The sequence below is a fragment of the Antechinus flavipes genome, chromosome 5, assembly GCF_016432865.1.
Source record: "Antechinus flavipes isolate AdamAnt ecotype Samford, QLD, Australia chromosome 5, AdamAnt_v2, whole genome shotgun sequence".
In the NCBI taxonomy this organism is placed as follows: domain Eukaryota; kingdom Metazoa; phylum Chordata; class Mammalia; order Dasyuromorphia; family Dasyuridae; genus Antechinus; species Antechinus flavipes.
In genome coordinates, this window is record NC_067402.1 from 4,578,528 (window position 1) to 4,592,986 (window position 14,459).

Consider the following 14,459-nt stretch of genomic DNA (forward strand, 5'->3'; position numbering starts at 1 on the left):
CAAATCCTGAATCTGGCCCCTAACGGCTGTGTGACCTTGTAAAATGGTAACAAGACATTTCCTACACACAGAGGGTTTGTTCTACAAACCACAAAGCACTGCCGACTGACTAGGAGTTCCATTTTGTAAGATTCCACCTCACTAATCATTGCCTATATTTACATCAGGCTTTTCACGTGACCCGTTACCTGGTAAGCTCATGAGGCCACTTTCACCTGAGCTCACACTGCTGGAGACATCTCCCTCACCTGGGGTAGACACAAGACCCCTCCCCCCCCAGAGATTCTTGTTAGTACTTGGGGAGGCATCTCCCACAAGGAGCCCTTGCAGCCTTGGATGCTGAGCTTTCCCAACAGCTCTAACAGCCGGTATTATGATGACCATTTATTGTAATTGCTGGGGACCTCTTAGGTCCTCAGTTTCCTCATCTAAAGTCCCTCGGTGGGGGGAGGGCTCCATGGTAGCTGAGGTCTCTTCCACCTCTAGATAGAGGATCCTCTCTGTGATTGATGAAGAGGTGGGGAAGCAGCCATGTTTTCTGCCCCTTTCCCTCCCCAATGCCCAGGCTCCTGGGGAAGTTACTTCCTTTTCATCACAATTCAAAAAAAGCCCAAGTCTATTGGCGGGAAATGCATTTCATGCTGTTGGGAGAATGTAATGGTCATTCTTGGCATCTAAAAACTATCAGAGGCGGCTCTGGAACTTCCCAGTTTGCCATGATTCAGATCTTTAGAAAGATTTAGGTCTCATATTTCAGAATAAACGGTAGCTGGGGATTCAGCCAGAACAGGGTTTGTCTCCCAGAGATATTCCTACATTTCTTTTGGAGAATCAGGAGTTGCCCTGTTTGAGCTTTAGCAGGTTTATATCTAATTGGGAGAAAGGAAAAAGGGGGTGCCTGAAAATGGGCCCCCGTGTTTTGACAAGGGTGTGTCCTGGCATCCCATCTTGTGGACGAGCTCCCTTGGGCTTTGGGGAGTTAGTCACCCCCAAACCCAGATCCGCTTCAGCTTTTCGGGGATTTGCTGGAGCTGCCTCTGGGTACGATTTCAATATAAATGCAAGCATTTATAGCTGGGAACTCAGGACTTTCTGTTTTGTGCATTGTCTAGACTAGATAGTAATGCCGAAAATGCTAATGATGCAGATTCAACAGAGGAGTGGGAACGGGAACTTCTTTAGTTGTTAAACACTTGCCAGCAAATGCCGGGACACTCTCTCCTTCAGTGTTTCTCTCTCTCTCTCTCTCTCTCTCTCTCTCTCTCTCTCTCTCTCTCTCTCTCTCTGTCTCTGTCTCTCTCTCTGTCTCTCTCTGTTCTCTCTCTCTCTCTGTCTCTCTCTCTCTCTCTCTCTTCTCTCTCTCTGTCTCTCTCTCTCTCTCTGTCTCTCTCTCTGTCTCTCTCTCTCTCTCTCTCTCTTCTCTCTCTCTCTCTCTCTGTCTCTCTCTCTCTCTCTGTTGTCTCTCTCTCTCTTTCTCTGTCTCTCTCTCTCTCTGTCTCTCTCTCTCTCTGTGTGTTCTCTCTCTCTGTCTCTCTCTCTCTGTCTCTCTCTCTCTGTGTTCTCTCTCTGTCTCTCTCTCTCTCTGTTCTCTCTCTCTCTCTGTCTCTCTCTCTCTCTGTTCTCTCTCTCTGTCTCTCTCTCTCTCTGTTCTCTCTCTCTCTCTCTCTCTTCTCTCTCTCTCTCTCTTCTCTCTCTCTCTCTCTGTCTGTGTGTGTGTCTCTGATGTCTTTCTCTTAACCTTTTTGTCTCTGTCTCTTTCTCTGTCTTTCTGCCCACCTCTGTCTTTGTCTCTCTGTTTATCTGTCTCTGTCGCTGTCCGCCTCTATGTCTGTCTCTTTGTTTCCCTCTCTGGCTCTGTTTATCTTTGTGTGTGTGCTTTTTACACTCCCTCATCTCTGAGATGACTTTTAACCTTGAAGAGAAGTAAAGAGCTTGGATTCAGCATCCTGTGTATGGACTCCTTGCGAGGAACTCTGAAGGACCTTTCAGGAGGATGTCCCCCTGCCCTCTGCCCCCTCGCTGGCCAACCCTTCCAGCACATCCTGACCATCACAAGCGAGGCATGACTATGATCTTCAGAGCTGCTTTGGAAGACAGGATGCACTTCTTTAAAGTCTGGGAGGGGCTGGCATGGGAATTCCTCTTATGATTTTGGGAACCCGGTAACAGAAATACTGAGCTCCTGGAGCCTCATCCCTTGGTATCCCTCAGACCAGCTGCCCCCTGGCAGGCACTGAGCACCCCTGGTAGACACTTAGCACCCCCAGCAGGTACTGAGCTGCCCTCTAGCAGGTACTGAGACCCCCTGGCAGGCAATGAGCACCCCTGTCAGGCACCGAGCACCCCCGGCAGGCACCAAGCACCCCCTAGCAGACACTGAGAACCCCTGGCAGGCACTGAGTGCCCCCTGACAGGTACTGAGCACCCCTGGCAGGCACTGAGAACCACTGGCAGGCACTGAGTGCCCTCTTTAGCCCAGTGGTGGAGCCTCCGCAATGAGCTGCCACTGCCAGGCAGGGTCCCTTACTTTTTAGGTCCCACTTGGCCCACGTTGACTCTCACACAGATGACTTTCCTGGTCTGCATGCCCACGGAGCACGTGGCCTCCCCGTTCCAAGCCGTCGAAGTGTTGAAGGAGGAGACCGAGCTGTCCTCGATGCACGGGCCCCAAGGGCCCGTCTGCCAGTGGTAAACAGTGCACGGGTGCTGGTTGCAGCTGCGGGTCTCCTGTAAGGCACTGTGGTTTGGGCACGCAGTGCCCCCTGGAATGAGAAGGTGCCCGTTAGAAGGAGGATCAGACCCCGGCATCTCCAGCGTCTTCAGATAAGTTCGACAAGCATCTATTCTGCATGTATTCTACACCAGGTTCTGTGCTGGGCACCGGGTACAAAGACCCAAACCAAGAAGATCTAGCACTGCTACAGAGCCTATTTGGGGTGGGTGCTATGCTAAGCCCTTTACAAATATGATCTCATTTGATGCTCACATTAGCCCTGGTGGGGAGGAGGGTTAGTGCTATTGTAATAGTTATCCCCATTTTGCAGATGAGGAAATTGAGACTCTTTGCAGGTCCTAACGAAGTGTGAGTCCCAAGGTTGATGAGTTTCCTCTGAGATGGATAGAGTAGGAGGGAGTGAAGCAGAGAGGAAGAGTCAGGCAGCCTGCTAGCTCTTCTCCACTGCTGACATTCTGCTCCAACGCCTCCTTTCCCAAGCCCAGAACCCCCAGCTTCCATGCAAGGCTCAGCTCAGCTGCTGCCCCCTGTGAGAACTTTCCTAATCACCTCCTCCAGCCCCACTGGCCACATAGTTTGTTCTTATTTATTTAGGTCTGTATCATACAAAACCCGCCCCTTCCCCAAGTAGAATGGAAGGGACCCAGACAGCAAGGAGGTCTCCTACACTAACTAGCTGAGCAAGTCACTTAGCCCCTGCTTGCATCAGTTTCCTCATCTGTAAAATGTGCTTCTTAGGAAGGAACCAACTATTCCGAGATTGTGTATGGCAGGACGGCTCCCTCTGTTCTTTTGGGGCTGGCCACTGGGCATCTCTCAACCTAGCACTTCCAGTGTTTGCATTTTTGATCCATGTTGAACTAAAGTGTTCATCAGGACTCTGAGATCTTTATCCGATGAACGGCAGTCTAGCCACGCAGCAGCCGCAGAATCCCAATTAGAAGGGAGGTCAGTAGCCGTACAGGGCAGTCTAGACCTGAACAAAATTGATTTACCAAGGATGCCCTTGAAAAGTGGGCACCCGGCCTTCCCTTGAGGACACTAAGCAGGAAAAATCCACCATCTCCCGATGGAGCCCAAGGGGGCTCTCCATTCTACTCCTAGATAGCTGTTATCCTTCCCACAAGTTTGTCTTTACAAGTCTAAATGTTTCCCTTGCTTATGGTGCCATCCCATAATGCTAAATAGCACAGTCTATCTATAATAATAATAATATAATCTATCATTTTATAACCTATAATAATCTATCATTTGAGAATTCTTCAGATACCTAAAGATATTTCCCTGTCATCCCTAAGTCCTAGGACCACAGAGATATAACTGGAAATGATCTTGGGGATGATCTAGTCTAAGCTTCTGATTTTTACAGATGACGGGACTGAAGCCTTGGGATGATGGCAGCAGATTTTTGTTGTAAAGTCTTTTGTTTCTCCTTTAAGACAAGAAACACGATATAGTGGAAATACCCCTGGCCTTGCCTGGAAAATCTGACTGAACCTGCGTCCCGGCTCTATTATTTGTCAGCAGAAGCACATTTGATTCTGTGGTCCTCAGTCTCTACATTCATAAAATGGAGATGCTACTAATCTCCTTCCAACCTGCTCCTTCCCTCCAACTCGTGTGAATCAGGGGAGATCATACAATAAAGTGACTCGGTTGCCCGTGTAGTTGGGATAATCTTGACATGTCTCAAGTGCCCTGATGAAAATGACACAATAACAACAACAGAACTTTAAATAGGAACTTTCTACTCGCTTGACTTTAGGACAATTGATTGTGTCCATTCATGTCAGTGTCTACTTCCTCCGCACTGGGAAAAGGGAACGCACATCTGTTGGAGGGAACATTATTAACAGCTGTCTGAGGAAGCTATTATATCAGGTCCTTTCCCACTTTGCACAAATCGATGGCCTTTCCTTCCTGTGCTGAATGGGCAATTAGTTTCAAATGGGAATCAACTCCAATTGATGTTGGGCCCAGCGAATGATGTTTCTAAATCCATTCTCTTTCTAATGAAGTTTGCAAAATTATGAAACATGACATTTCAAATATCCACGACTGGGTCAGCCCACGATCTGCCAATAACTGGGCATTGTTCCTTTCCTCCATTATTTCTTTTTACTAAAAAAAGGAAACTATTGATGCTGCTTGAGGCTTCACAGACCAATCCACCCAACTGTGTCAAAGCAGTAGCCGGGTTAATGTTTTTTATTTTATACAGTCCCGAAGAGTCTTAAGTTTTGGTAAATTGGAACAAATACTAGGATAATAAATAGATGTTTAATCAGTAATAAAGAAAGACCGTGATCCAGGAAGTCCAGGTTTTATTCTGTTCTTCCTTCCATATTTCATCTGAAGTATATCTTTTCTCCTGTCTCTTGCTTCTGACTTTTATTGTTATCATTTCCGAGTCATTTTTCCTAAGGATTCTTATAATTTGTATATTAAAACATGCACACAGGAAAAACCGCAGAGAAAACCCCACATCTCTCCCTCATTATCAGATGGGATATCTGCCACAGGATATTGCCATTCTCTTGTATCCTTGTCAGTTCACATACACCTAAATGTGGGAAAAGAAAAATGTGCTCTGGCATTTAAACAATAGGAAGGCTGGGCGCATCTGCACATCCAGTATTCTCTGGATTCAGCCTTTGGAAGAACTTAGAAAAGAGCTCTCCATTGTAGGCAGAAGGAATGGTGTGTGTGTGTGTGTGTGTGTGTGTGTGTGTGTGTGTGTGTGTGTGAAGTGTTGAGGGAGAGAAGAGATAAAAGGAATAGGGGTTCCTGTGTCTCAGTCCAGGAAACATAGCTGACCAGGGCTGTGTTCCATCACCCGTCTGATAACCAGAGGTTTAATTTCTAGGGCAAAAATTTTTCCAGAATTCAAGGGAAACATGTCACCATCCGTCAAAGCAGCTAATGATGATGGTCCTCCAGAGCCCACAGCATACACCAGCTTAACATGATCATGACAATAGTTTGACTTCACAGACACTCCGAAAGGGTAAAGCTCCCTGAACCCTAGTTTCAGAACCACTGGTCTAAATAAACAGGAACCAAACAAACATTGGGAAAGTAAGTGAGGATCCTTTAAAAGAATTTATGTGCTACAGGTAGCCCTGCTGTAGATGTTTAGGGTTGGTAAAGTGCTTTACAAATAGGATCTCGTTTGATCCTTACATCAGCCCTGAGAGGTGGATGCTATTGTGAGAATGGAAGAAATTGAGTGACTTGCACAGAGTCACAAAATAAGTATCTGAGACTGGATTAGAGCTGAAGCTTTCCTGACTTCAGGGCCAGCATTTTATTTGCTGAGGCAGCCATGTGGCACAAGGGATAGAATGCTGGTAATGAAGACCCGAGTTCAAGTGTCTTTCCTGACATATCTTAGATTTGCAATTATTAGCAAATTGCTGAATGTCATAATGCCCTAGACAACCCTCTAAGCCTGCCTTCTAAAGGAATTAATGATCCGTACTGGGGAGAGGGTTTCCATGATTGGAACTCCACATACTAATGAAATCATAGGTCTTGTTCCCCATAGCTCCCCCTCCCCAAATCAAGGGAAGCAAATGATTCCTAGAAAGGAGGGAAGACAGAGGAAGTTCTAATTTGTAGTACAGGGACCGAATTCTTTTCAGACTTTGTCTTGTGTTTGATGCTGTGGATAATAATGAACTTGAACTACTTTGAGGGTCAAAATATGAGAACTGTGAGATCGATCTTTTGGTTTTGGGAGTTTCTTGAAGACCCATGCCCTTTGAGATTAAAGGAAGAAAGCCAAGCCAGATTCCCTGGTGCCCCCATAGCATCGTCGGCCTTTCCTGAGCCTGTGTTTCCCTTGTCACCCACAGAGCAAACGACTTGAGGCGAGAACCCCATGGCTCCCCTTACCTTCCTCTCCCGCATAGGCCAGAATGGAGCGGGCACGCATCTGTTTCCCGTCAGTCGTTTTGCCAGAACAAGTATGGGAGCAGGAGGACCACCCTGACCACGCGCTGAGCACACAGTCTTTGGGGCACGGCACTTCACAGGCCACGGGGATCGGAAGGATGGCGTCTCTGCACAGCTGTCTGTCAACCTCCTCTCCTGGAGAAGCAATGGCCAGAAAGAGTCCATTATATTTCAATGAATTCTAAATGTGCGCCACAAATAAACGAGGCATCCTCCCCCTTTGTCACTGGGCAAAACCAGAGTTAGCAGCTGAGTTGCCAAAGGGCCCCTCCTGCTAGACATGAAAAGAACGCAGCTATTGCCACCAGGACCCAAAGAGGGCCTGTAGCCCTGATGCACAAAGGCTTTGGAGGGCTCTTTCCCGTATCTCTTTTGAGCTGTCTTCATGGAACATGTCCAAGTCTCATTTGGCATTACTAAAAACAAGTTTTGTGCTAAGCTTCCATCGAAGGCTTCAGAAAGACACAGAATGGAAGTTGTTCCTTTACATCTTGTACATGATTTCCAAATAAATAATGAATAGACTTACAGCACCTGACATACACTCTCAGGGGTCAGTTCATGAGGATCTATACTTCAGAAATTCCATTATAAGGGCTTACTGAGAACTCAAGGGGTGTGTGTGTGTATGTGTGTGTGTGTGTGTGTGTATGTGTGTGTGTGTAACAACTGGACTGTTTCAATCTGATAATTAAAATGGATTTTTATCATTTGAAGATGTGTTGATGTATCAATAAGAGGAGAAAACAAGTTTAAAAAATCCTAAGAAAATGCTAGCTAAGATTATCTGATTTTGTCAACAGAAGGCAGAATCATCAAACAAATTTCAATTCTATTCAGTTCAGTGTTCATTAAATACCAACTGTGTGTGAGGTACTGTGCAAAGAAGCGCATATTAAATACCCCACAAATGTTTGTTGACCGACTGATGTGCATTTTTTTGCATTTGAAAGCTTGAGGGTTACTGTTCCCTTTATAAAGAATCTTATTTGGTTCTTAACAATGATGCTGGGAGTTAGGGGTGGTTGTTATTTCCATTGTGCAAATGAAGAAACGGAGACTGAGAAGGCTCACATGGTTTGTTTAGGGTTAGTCTGTAAATGCCAAAGTCAGGATTTGGACCCAGATCTCCTTGAGTGCGGTCAAGTCCAGAGTTCTATCTGTTTTGTTGCGTGGTTGCCATGAAGGAACAAACAAAATGTGCAGGAGATGGAATGAAGTCCTGGGGAACCGACCCCATTCATTTTCCCATTCTGAAGGAACTCCGTGTGAATGTGGAACAATTGGCCACAATATATGGGCTGTCATTGCAAGCAGGGACTTAGAAGAGGCTATTGAGTAAGATGGAGTTGGTCTGAGCCATGGACAGCTCCTCTGTACGGTGCCATATGCTGTGAGATAGCTATCGAGCCTGGCTCTGCCTTTTGGGTCCTGATCAGAGCTGGTCCAACCTTTACAGGAGGTGGAGGCTGGGGGTGGATTCACCTGAGGCAAGTCTTCCGTTGGAAGCCTTTTTGCCTTGCCAAAAGAGAAGCTGGAAGGAAACAACCTTCGAATAAAAGGGCAGAAAGATGCTCTCTTCCCAAGGGTTAGGAAAGTGCCCAGGGGGAGGGGGGCAGTCTGAGTGGGAACAAGGGAGGGAAGGAATTGGTTGTTGGAGAGACAACTTTCTCAGCCTGACACAGAGCAGTTATCTGCAGCCCCTGGCGTGTGGATGGAAGCTCGGCACCAACCTGGGCTGTGTCTCCTTCCATCTGTGGCCAAGCAGACTGAAATAGAAACTAATAAGAAGCGGGCCAGCTCCATCCAGATTTCATTTAGTGGGAAACAGATGGCTAAAGATGAAAAGGAATTTAATAAAGTGATCTCTTTTGTCTGGGAAAGAGTACACGCAGGCTGGGCACCCTCCACTCTCCCTGAAGGAGGAGGAAACGTTGAGACAACCACACTGACCCACCCAGGCAGCCTCCGACCAAGGCATACGCTCTAGGGACCGGCAGAGACTGGCGATGTAGACTTTGGGCTATGGGATAAGGGAAAAGTAACGACCCAGAGGAAGGCAGAAGTCACGCCTTTGGAAGCATTTGCTCTATGTTCTCACCCACTAACATGGCACAAACTAGATCACTTGGGAAAATGTTTCTCAAGGCAAGATTTTTAAAATAGCCACTTCCCCCTCAGTGCCCTCTGATCTGGACATGTCAGCATTAGCTAGCAAATGTGAGATCTTTAGTTCTTCTTATCTATCTATCTATCTGTCTGTCTGTCTCTACCTGAAATACCTATTAATACTATTTAATTCTGAGGCAGTATGTCATAATGTGTGACGATGGGTTAGCCATTTATTGCTCAGAATTTTAGATAATTCCTTAAGATGATATATTGTAAAAAAAAAAAGTGCCAATTTGACTTTGCCTGTGTTATATTCCCTGTATTAATGAAAAATCATAGGGCCAGCATATCCAGTCATCTTGCCTAAACTTCAGCCCTGCATTATCAGCTGCCTACTGCTTGTGCCATAGACAGGTCAGACTCCAAGCAGATGTTGTCTTTCCCCAGCCACCTCTTTTGAATTGCCTTGTTCCCTATTTTGAGGCACAGTCATCTTTCCACCTATTCACAATCTCAAAATCACACTCATTTCTTTCCTTTCCTTCCTTTGTCAGTTGCCACGTCTTGTCGATTTTTCTTCCTCTTTTGATCGAGGCCCAAATTTCCTTTCGGTGCCTGGTAACAATAGCCTCATAACTAGTTTCCCTGCCTTGAGTTTCTCCCTTGTCACACCTATCATCTTTAGAACCATCAGATTGATATTCTTGAAGCAGAGGCCTGACCATTGCCCTTGATCAAGAAGATTCAGTAACTCCCTATTACCTCTTGTATAAAACCAAAGTTATCTGGCTCTAACATATCCTTTTAGGATAATTTTGTGTCGTTTTGCTCCAGACACTCTACAGGATGTTCTAATCAAACTGGTCCACTCTCTGTTCTCCATCTCACACTACTGTGCCTTTATAAAGGTTCCCACACCCACAATGTTCTTTCCCTGGGATTCCTTTTTGAAATTTCTCATCCTATTCAAGGCTTAGTCCAAACACCTCATTTAAAAGGCCTTTCCTGGACCCATATGTGTGAAAATGTCTGTGGCAGCCCTTTTTGTAATGGTAAGGAACTGGAAAGTGAGTGGCTTCCCATCAGCTGGAGAATGGCTGAATAAATTGTGGTATATCAATATTATGGAATATGATTGTTCTGTGAGAAATGACCAGCAGGATGATTTCAGAAAGGCCTGGAGGGACTGACAGGAACCGATGCTAAGGGAAATGAGCAGAACCAGGTCATTGTACATGGCAAAAAGAAAATCATACAATGATCAATTCTGATGGACGTGGCTCTCTTCAACCATGAGATGATTCAGGCCAGTTGCAATAGATTTGTGATGGAGAGAGGCATCTGCACCCAAAGAGAAGACTGTGGGGACTGAGTGTGGATCACAACAGAGAATGTTCACTCTTTTTGTTGTTGTTTGCTTGCATTTTACTTTCTTTTTCATTTTTCCTGTTTTATTTAATTTTTCTTGTACAGCACAATAACTGTATAAATATGTTTGCCTATATTGAATTTAACATATATTTCTACTATTTTTAACATATATTGGACTATTTGCTAGGGGAGAGGGTGGGAGTGGGGGTGGGGATTAGAACACAAGGTTTTGCAAGGGCTAATGTTGCAGAATTATCCATGCATGTGTTTTAAAAAATAAAGATAAAAAAATTAAAAGGCCTTTCCTGATCTTCTAGTTGCTCTTATTCTATCCCTCCTGAAATTGTTTTGCATTTATTGATCTGTGAATGTGATGCTTACATCCAATAAAATGTAAGATCCTTGAGGGCAGGAATTGTTCCATTTTTATCTTTGTGGCCATAATGCTGGGTCCATCATGGGTCCTCAATGACTGCTTACTGAAATGAACTGAATACAAAATAGAGGAACAGCAGCTGAAAAGGGACCTTTCGCAAAGCTAGGTTATAAGGCCATTTTCTTTTCTCAGAACCTTGATGGTCCTAGAGAACTATAGTTGCTGTAACTAATTTAAGTACCATGAGCTTGAAGAAGATGGTGAAGCCTTGAAAATGTGGTAGACTGTTGTTATCTACAAGGTTAATTTGCTGGGAGGAGCCAGGAGAGATGGCTTTAATTGTGTGAGGAAAGAGTGGGACTGAAGATCTACAGAAAAACCCCACTCCAGTCTTTAAGGTACTTAGTGGATCTCTCCCAGCAAGAACATGGTGTGTTCTGCCTGCCTCTGGCAGACCCCCTTCTTGCCTTCTTCCTTTCAGGCTGTGAACATATAGATACGTGATATAGGGGTGCAAGGGTGCTTCACATTCGGTGAAGAAAGCTGTTAAAGTGGGAGGTCTGAGCCCACATCAAGGACATTGGCTCTCCCCAGAGCAGCTACCCTGCCCCTCTGAGGGTGAGATGTGGGCCCATGCTAGAACCCTGCTCCAGCTGCCCAGGCCTGGATCCCATTCTCTACTGAAATTGGCGCAGTTCTCCAATGCCACTGGCTTCTCCAGTTTCTCTCTGTCTCTGTCTCTGTCTCTCTCTCTGTTTCTCTCTCTCTCTCTCTGCCTTTGTTTCTTTCTCTCTCTATCTTTTTCTTTCTTTGTCTCTGTTTTTGTCTTTCCCTCCCTCTCTCCCTCCTTCCCCACCTCTCTCTTTCTCTCTCAAGCTTTCTCTGTCTTTCTCTCTCTCTCTCTGTCTCCTTATCTCTATCTCTCTGTCCCTCTGTGTTTCTATATCTCTGTCTCTTTGTTTCTCTGTTTCTTTGTCTCTCTGTGTCTGTCTCTCTCGTTGTCTCTGTCTCTCTTTCTCTCTTGGTCTCTTTCTCTCTGTGTCTCTGTCTCTGTAGCTCTCTCTCTTTCTCTCTCTTTCATAATTTCTTAAGAGAACTTTGATCTTGACATTGATCTCCACCTCCCTGCCCTCATTCAACACATTATTTTGCAAAAGGAGCTTTCCAATGCCAATAGCATCCAATGGCTGCTTTGAAATGACATAATGTCACATTTTGAGGAGCTCAAGGGACTTTACCAAACTTGCAAAAGGTACATTTTAGAGGAAGCATATGGAGAAAAAAAGCTCATGTGTGAACCCTCGGGCCAAAAACATATCACATTTCTGTGGCGTGATTTTCCATTGGCATCACATTTGTGTGCTTCTCAGCTTTCCTTTGAAAAGAGGGGGAAAAGGGAAAAAACCCTCTTTGCTTCAGTGGTATGATCTCTAACTTTGAAAAACAGTCTTCTTGATGCTCTTGGTTTTCTTATCACTCTCACTTTCTGAGATCCTCTCCCCCATCAAGCCCTTCCACAGCAACCAAAGAGAATAATTTATGCAAGCGAAGCCAGTGTACTGACTGTTCTTGACAACATATTACCCATGCTGCACCTGGAGGTATCCAGCTCTCTGGCAAGAAGAGAGAAGCACATTTCAGTGTCTATTCTCCAGGGCCATGGTTGGTCATAGTTGTTATGCAGAGCACCACATTTTAATGTTCTTTCCTCTATGTCATTGTTGCCATGCATCCCACTGTTTTGATTCGGCTCTTTGCACCCCTTTGTGTGTCTCCCAATATTTTGGGGCATTCTTAATATTCACCTTTTCTTAAAGTGTGGCAAAACTCTTAAGTCACAATGGGTGTGGCCATCACCTCATCAATGGATGCTCCTTTTTGCCCTTGCTTCTATGAACATTTAGCCTTTCTTTCTCTGTTTGACCTACTTAGGGTATTAAAGGGATTGCTCGGTACAAGATGACAGACAGTTCAGTACCTTTTCCAGGAAACTATACATATATTCAAATTGTTTTCCAGGATGGAAATTATTATCTTTATCAATTTGCTGGGTCTGAAAAAAGTCTCAGAGACGTTTTAATTGCATTTATATTAGTATTTTGATTTAGAAATTTTTGTCCAATAGTTGTTGATAGCCTATCCATCTTCAAAAACTGTTTATATTTTCTTTACCCCAATTATACCATGTCCCATTGCTCTTACAGCATACTCAAAGTAGGCAAACCCAAATGGACAAAGAGTTCTTGGGAAGGAAGCCACAAGAAAGTCCTATCAGTTGCTTTGAGGGCTAAGAATACTATTTAAATGCTCTCCTTTCCTATATTACCTCTCATTTTCTTTTTGAGAATGGTTAAAGAATGCTGATTCAATAATTTTACTTGTTAGTTAATGCAACCTTGAAAATAATTTCCAGAAATGCTTAAATCCGCAAACTTTTTTTTTACTCTTCCCCTCTATCCTTTAGTGACATCCACTTTCCTTCCTAACCTTCACACACACTAATCTTTATACCACTGGGCAATTGGCATGTGAGTATTTGCCTGCAGTCAATACTCCAAGAAGTTTTCTTGAAGATTTCCCTAAGAACATCACAGAGGGTTAAAGGAGATTTAAATGGATATCATGGTTTTTTTTTTATTCAAGAAACAGTTACTTATTGAGAGTCAGTTGTAATCTTAAGGCATGCAATAAATGAGTGCTTATCCATCGAGCAGCGAGGGGAAATGGGAAAAAGAACATTAGAAATCATTTACTAAAAGGGAAAAATAAAACATAGACTGGCTAAAGTCCCTAGACTCATAAAATCAGCCATGAAAAGGGATTACTCTCTTTGATTTGGAGATTAGTGCTGAAACAACATTTTGTTCTACCTATCTCAGAATGAATGTGTTTACACATAATTATACAGATATATGTATATATGTGTATACAAGCATATATTTAACATTTCAGTTTGTCCAATATTCCAAGAAATAGCCTGAAAACATCAAGATGCCTTGTGATTGTGGACAAAGTGCCTGTCCTATATACGGTTAGTATTTAATTCAATGGATCCCTCGGGGGGCAAATCTATACCTTGAAAATTGGAGCTAAATTGGATTTGGGTTGGTACACATGGCCAGAATTGTACTTGGGGACTGCTTCTATAACCTACACATAAACACAGAAGCCATTTATGTATGATGGGGAATCTGCAGATTTAGAACCTAAAATCATAAGTTTATACAACACCTGAGAATTATAAAAATACATTTCCTATTTGCAGGGATGAATTTGTTCACTGATGTCCTATATATAGCCAAAAGTCCATGATATCACCACAAAAAAAACCCTATTTAACGTGAGAGCTCTTAATAATCACTAAAAAGCTTGATTTCTGATTTTGTCATCCTTAGCCTTATTATTTCCTTCCTTCCTCAGCTCTTTTCTCTATTGTATATTACAGATCAGATTGGCCAGCCTCATTTTGCTCGATCATCAAATTACTTTCAGAGTATTCTCCTCTTTGTTATTTTGCTACCTCTTTAGACACCACTTCCTCCCTTTCTTCGAGTCCTTATTATCCTGTCTTTCCCACATCCTTTTCCTTCCTTTCTTTGTCTTCCCTTCAGTGATATCTCTGTTCCCCTTCCTCTGTGACCTGAGCAAGATTGAATCAGGTGACCTTGAGGTATAAAGCAGCATTACCAGTCCCCCTGAGCTATCCAGACCTGTCAGACTTTCCAATTTCAGGCTGAAATGTGCTAAAATACGTGACCTCTAAATCCTGAGGTGCTGTGGGGCATATTTTAATAAAGTACTTAAAGGTACAAGATGCTGCAAATAAGTGTTGAAAAATTACGGTTGGCTCCAACCATAACTTTGAATTTCTCTGCTTTAGTGAAGTTAACTACACCCTTAGGGTGGGGT

The 14,459-nt window shown here is 44.0% G+C and overlaps 1 protein-coding gene across 1 annotated transcript in view; it reads right to left on the minus strand.

Moving 5' to 3' along the window:
- THSD7A (thrombospondin type 1 domain containing 7A) overlaps positions 1-14,459 on the minus strand; it is a 300,913-nt gene that overhangs the window by 75,960 nt on the left and 210,494 nt on the right. Inside the window, exons 7-8 of the mRNA XM_052000672.1 lie at positions 6,632-6,826; positions 2,528-2,762 (exon numbers count right to left, since the gene is read on the minus strand). Of these exons, the coding sequence (XP_051856632.1) occupies positions 2,528-2,762; positions 6,632-6,826 (430 nt within the window). The remainder of the gene's footprint in view (positions 1-2,527; positions 2,763-6,631; positions 6,827-14,459) is intronic.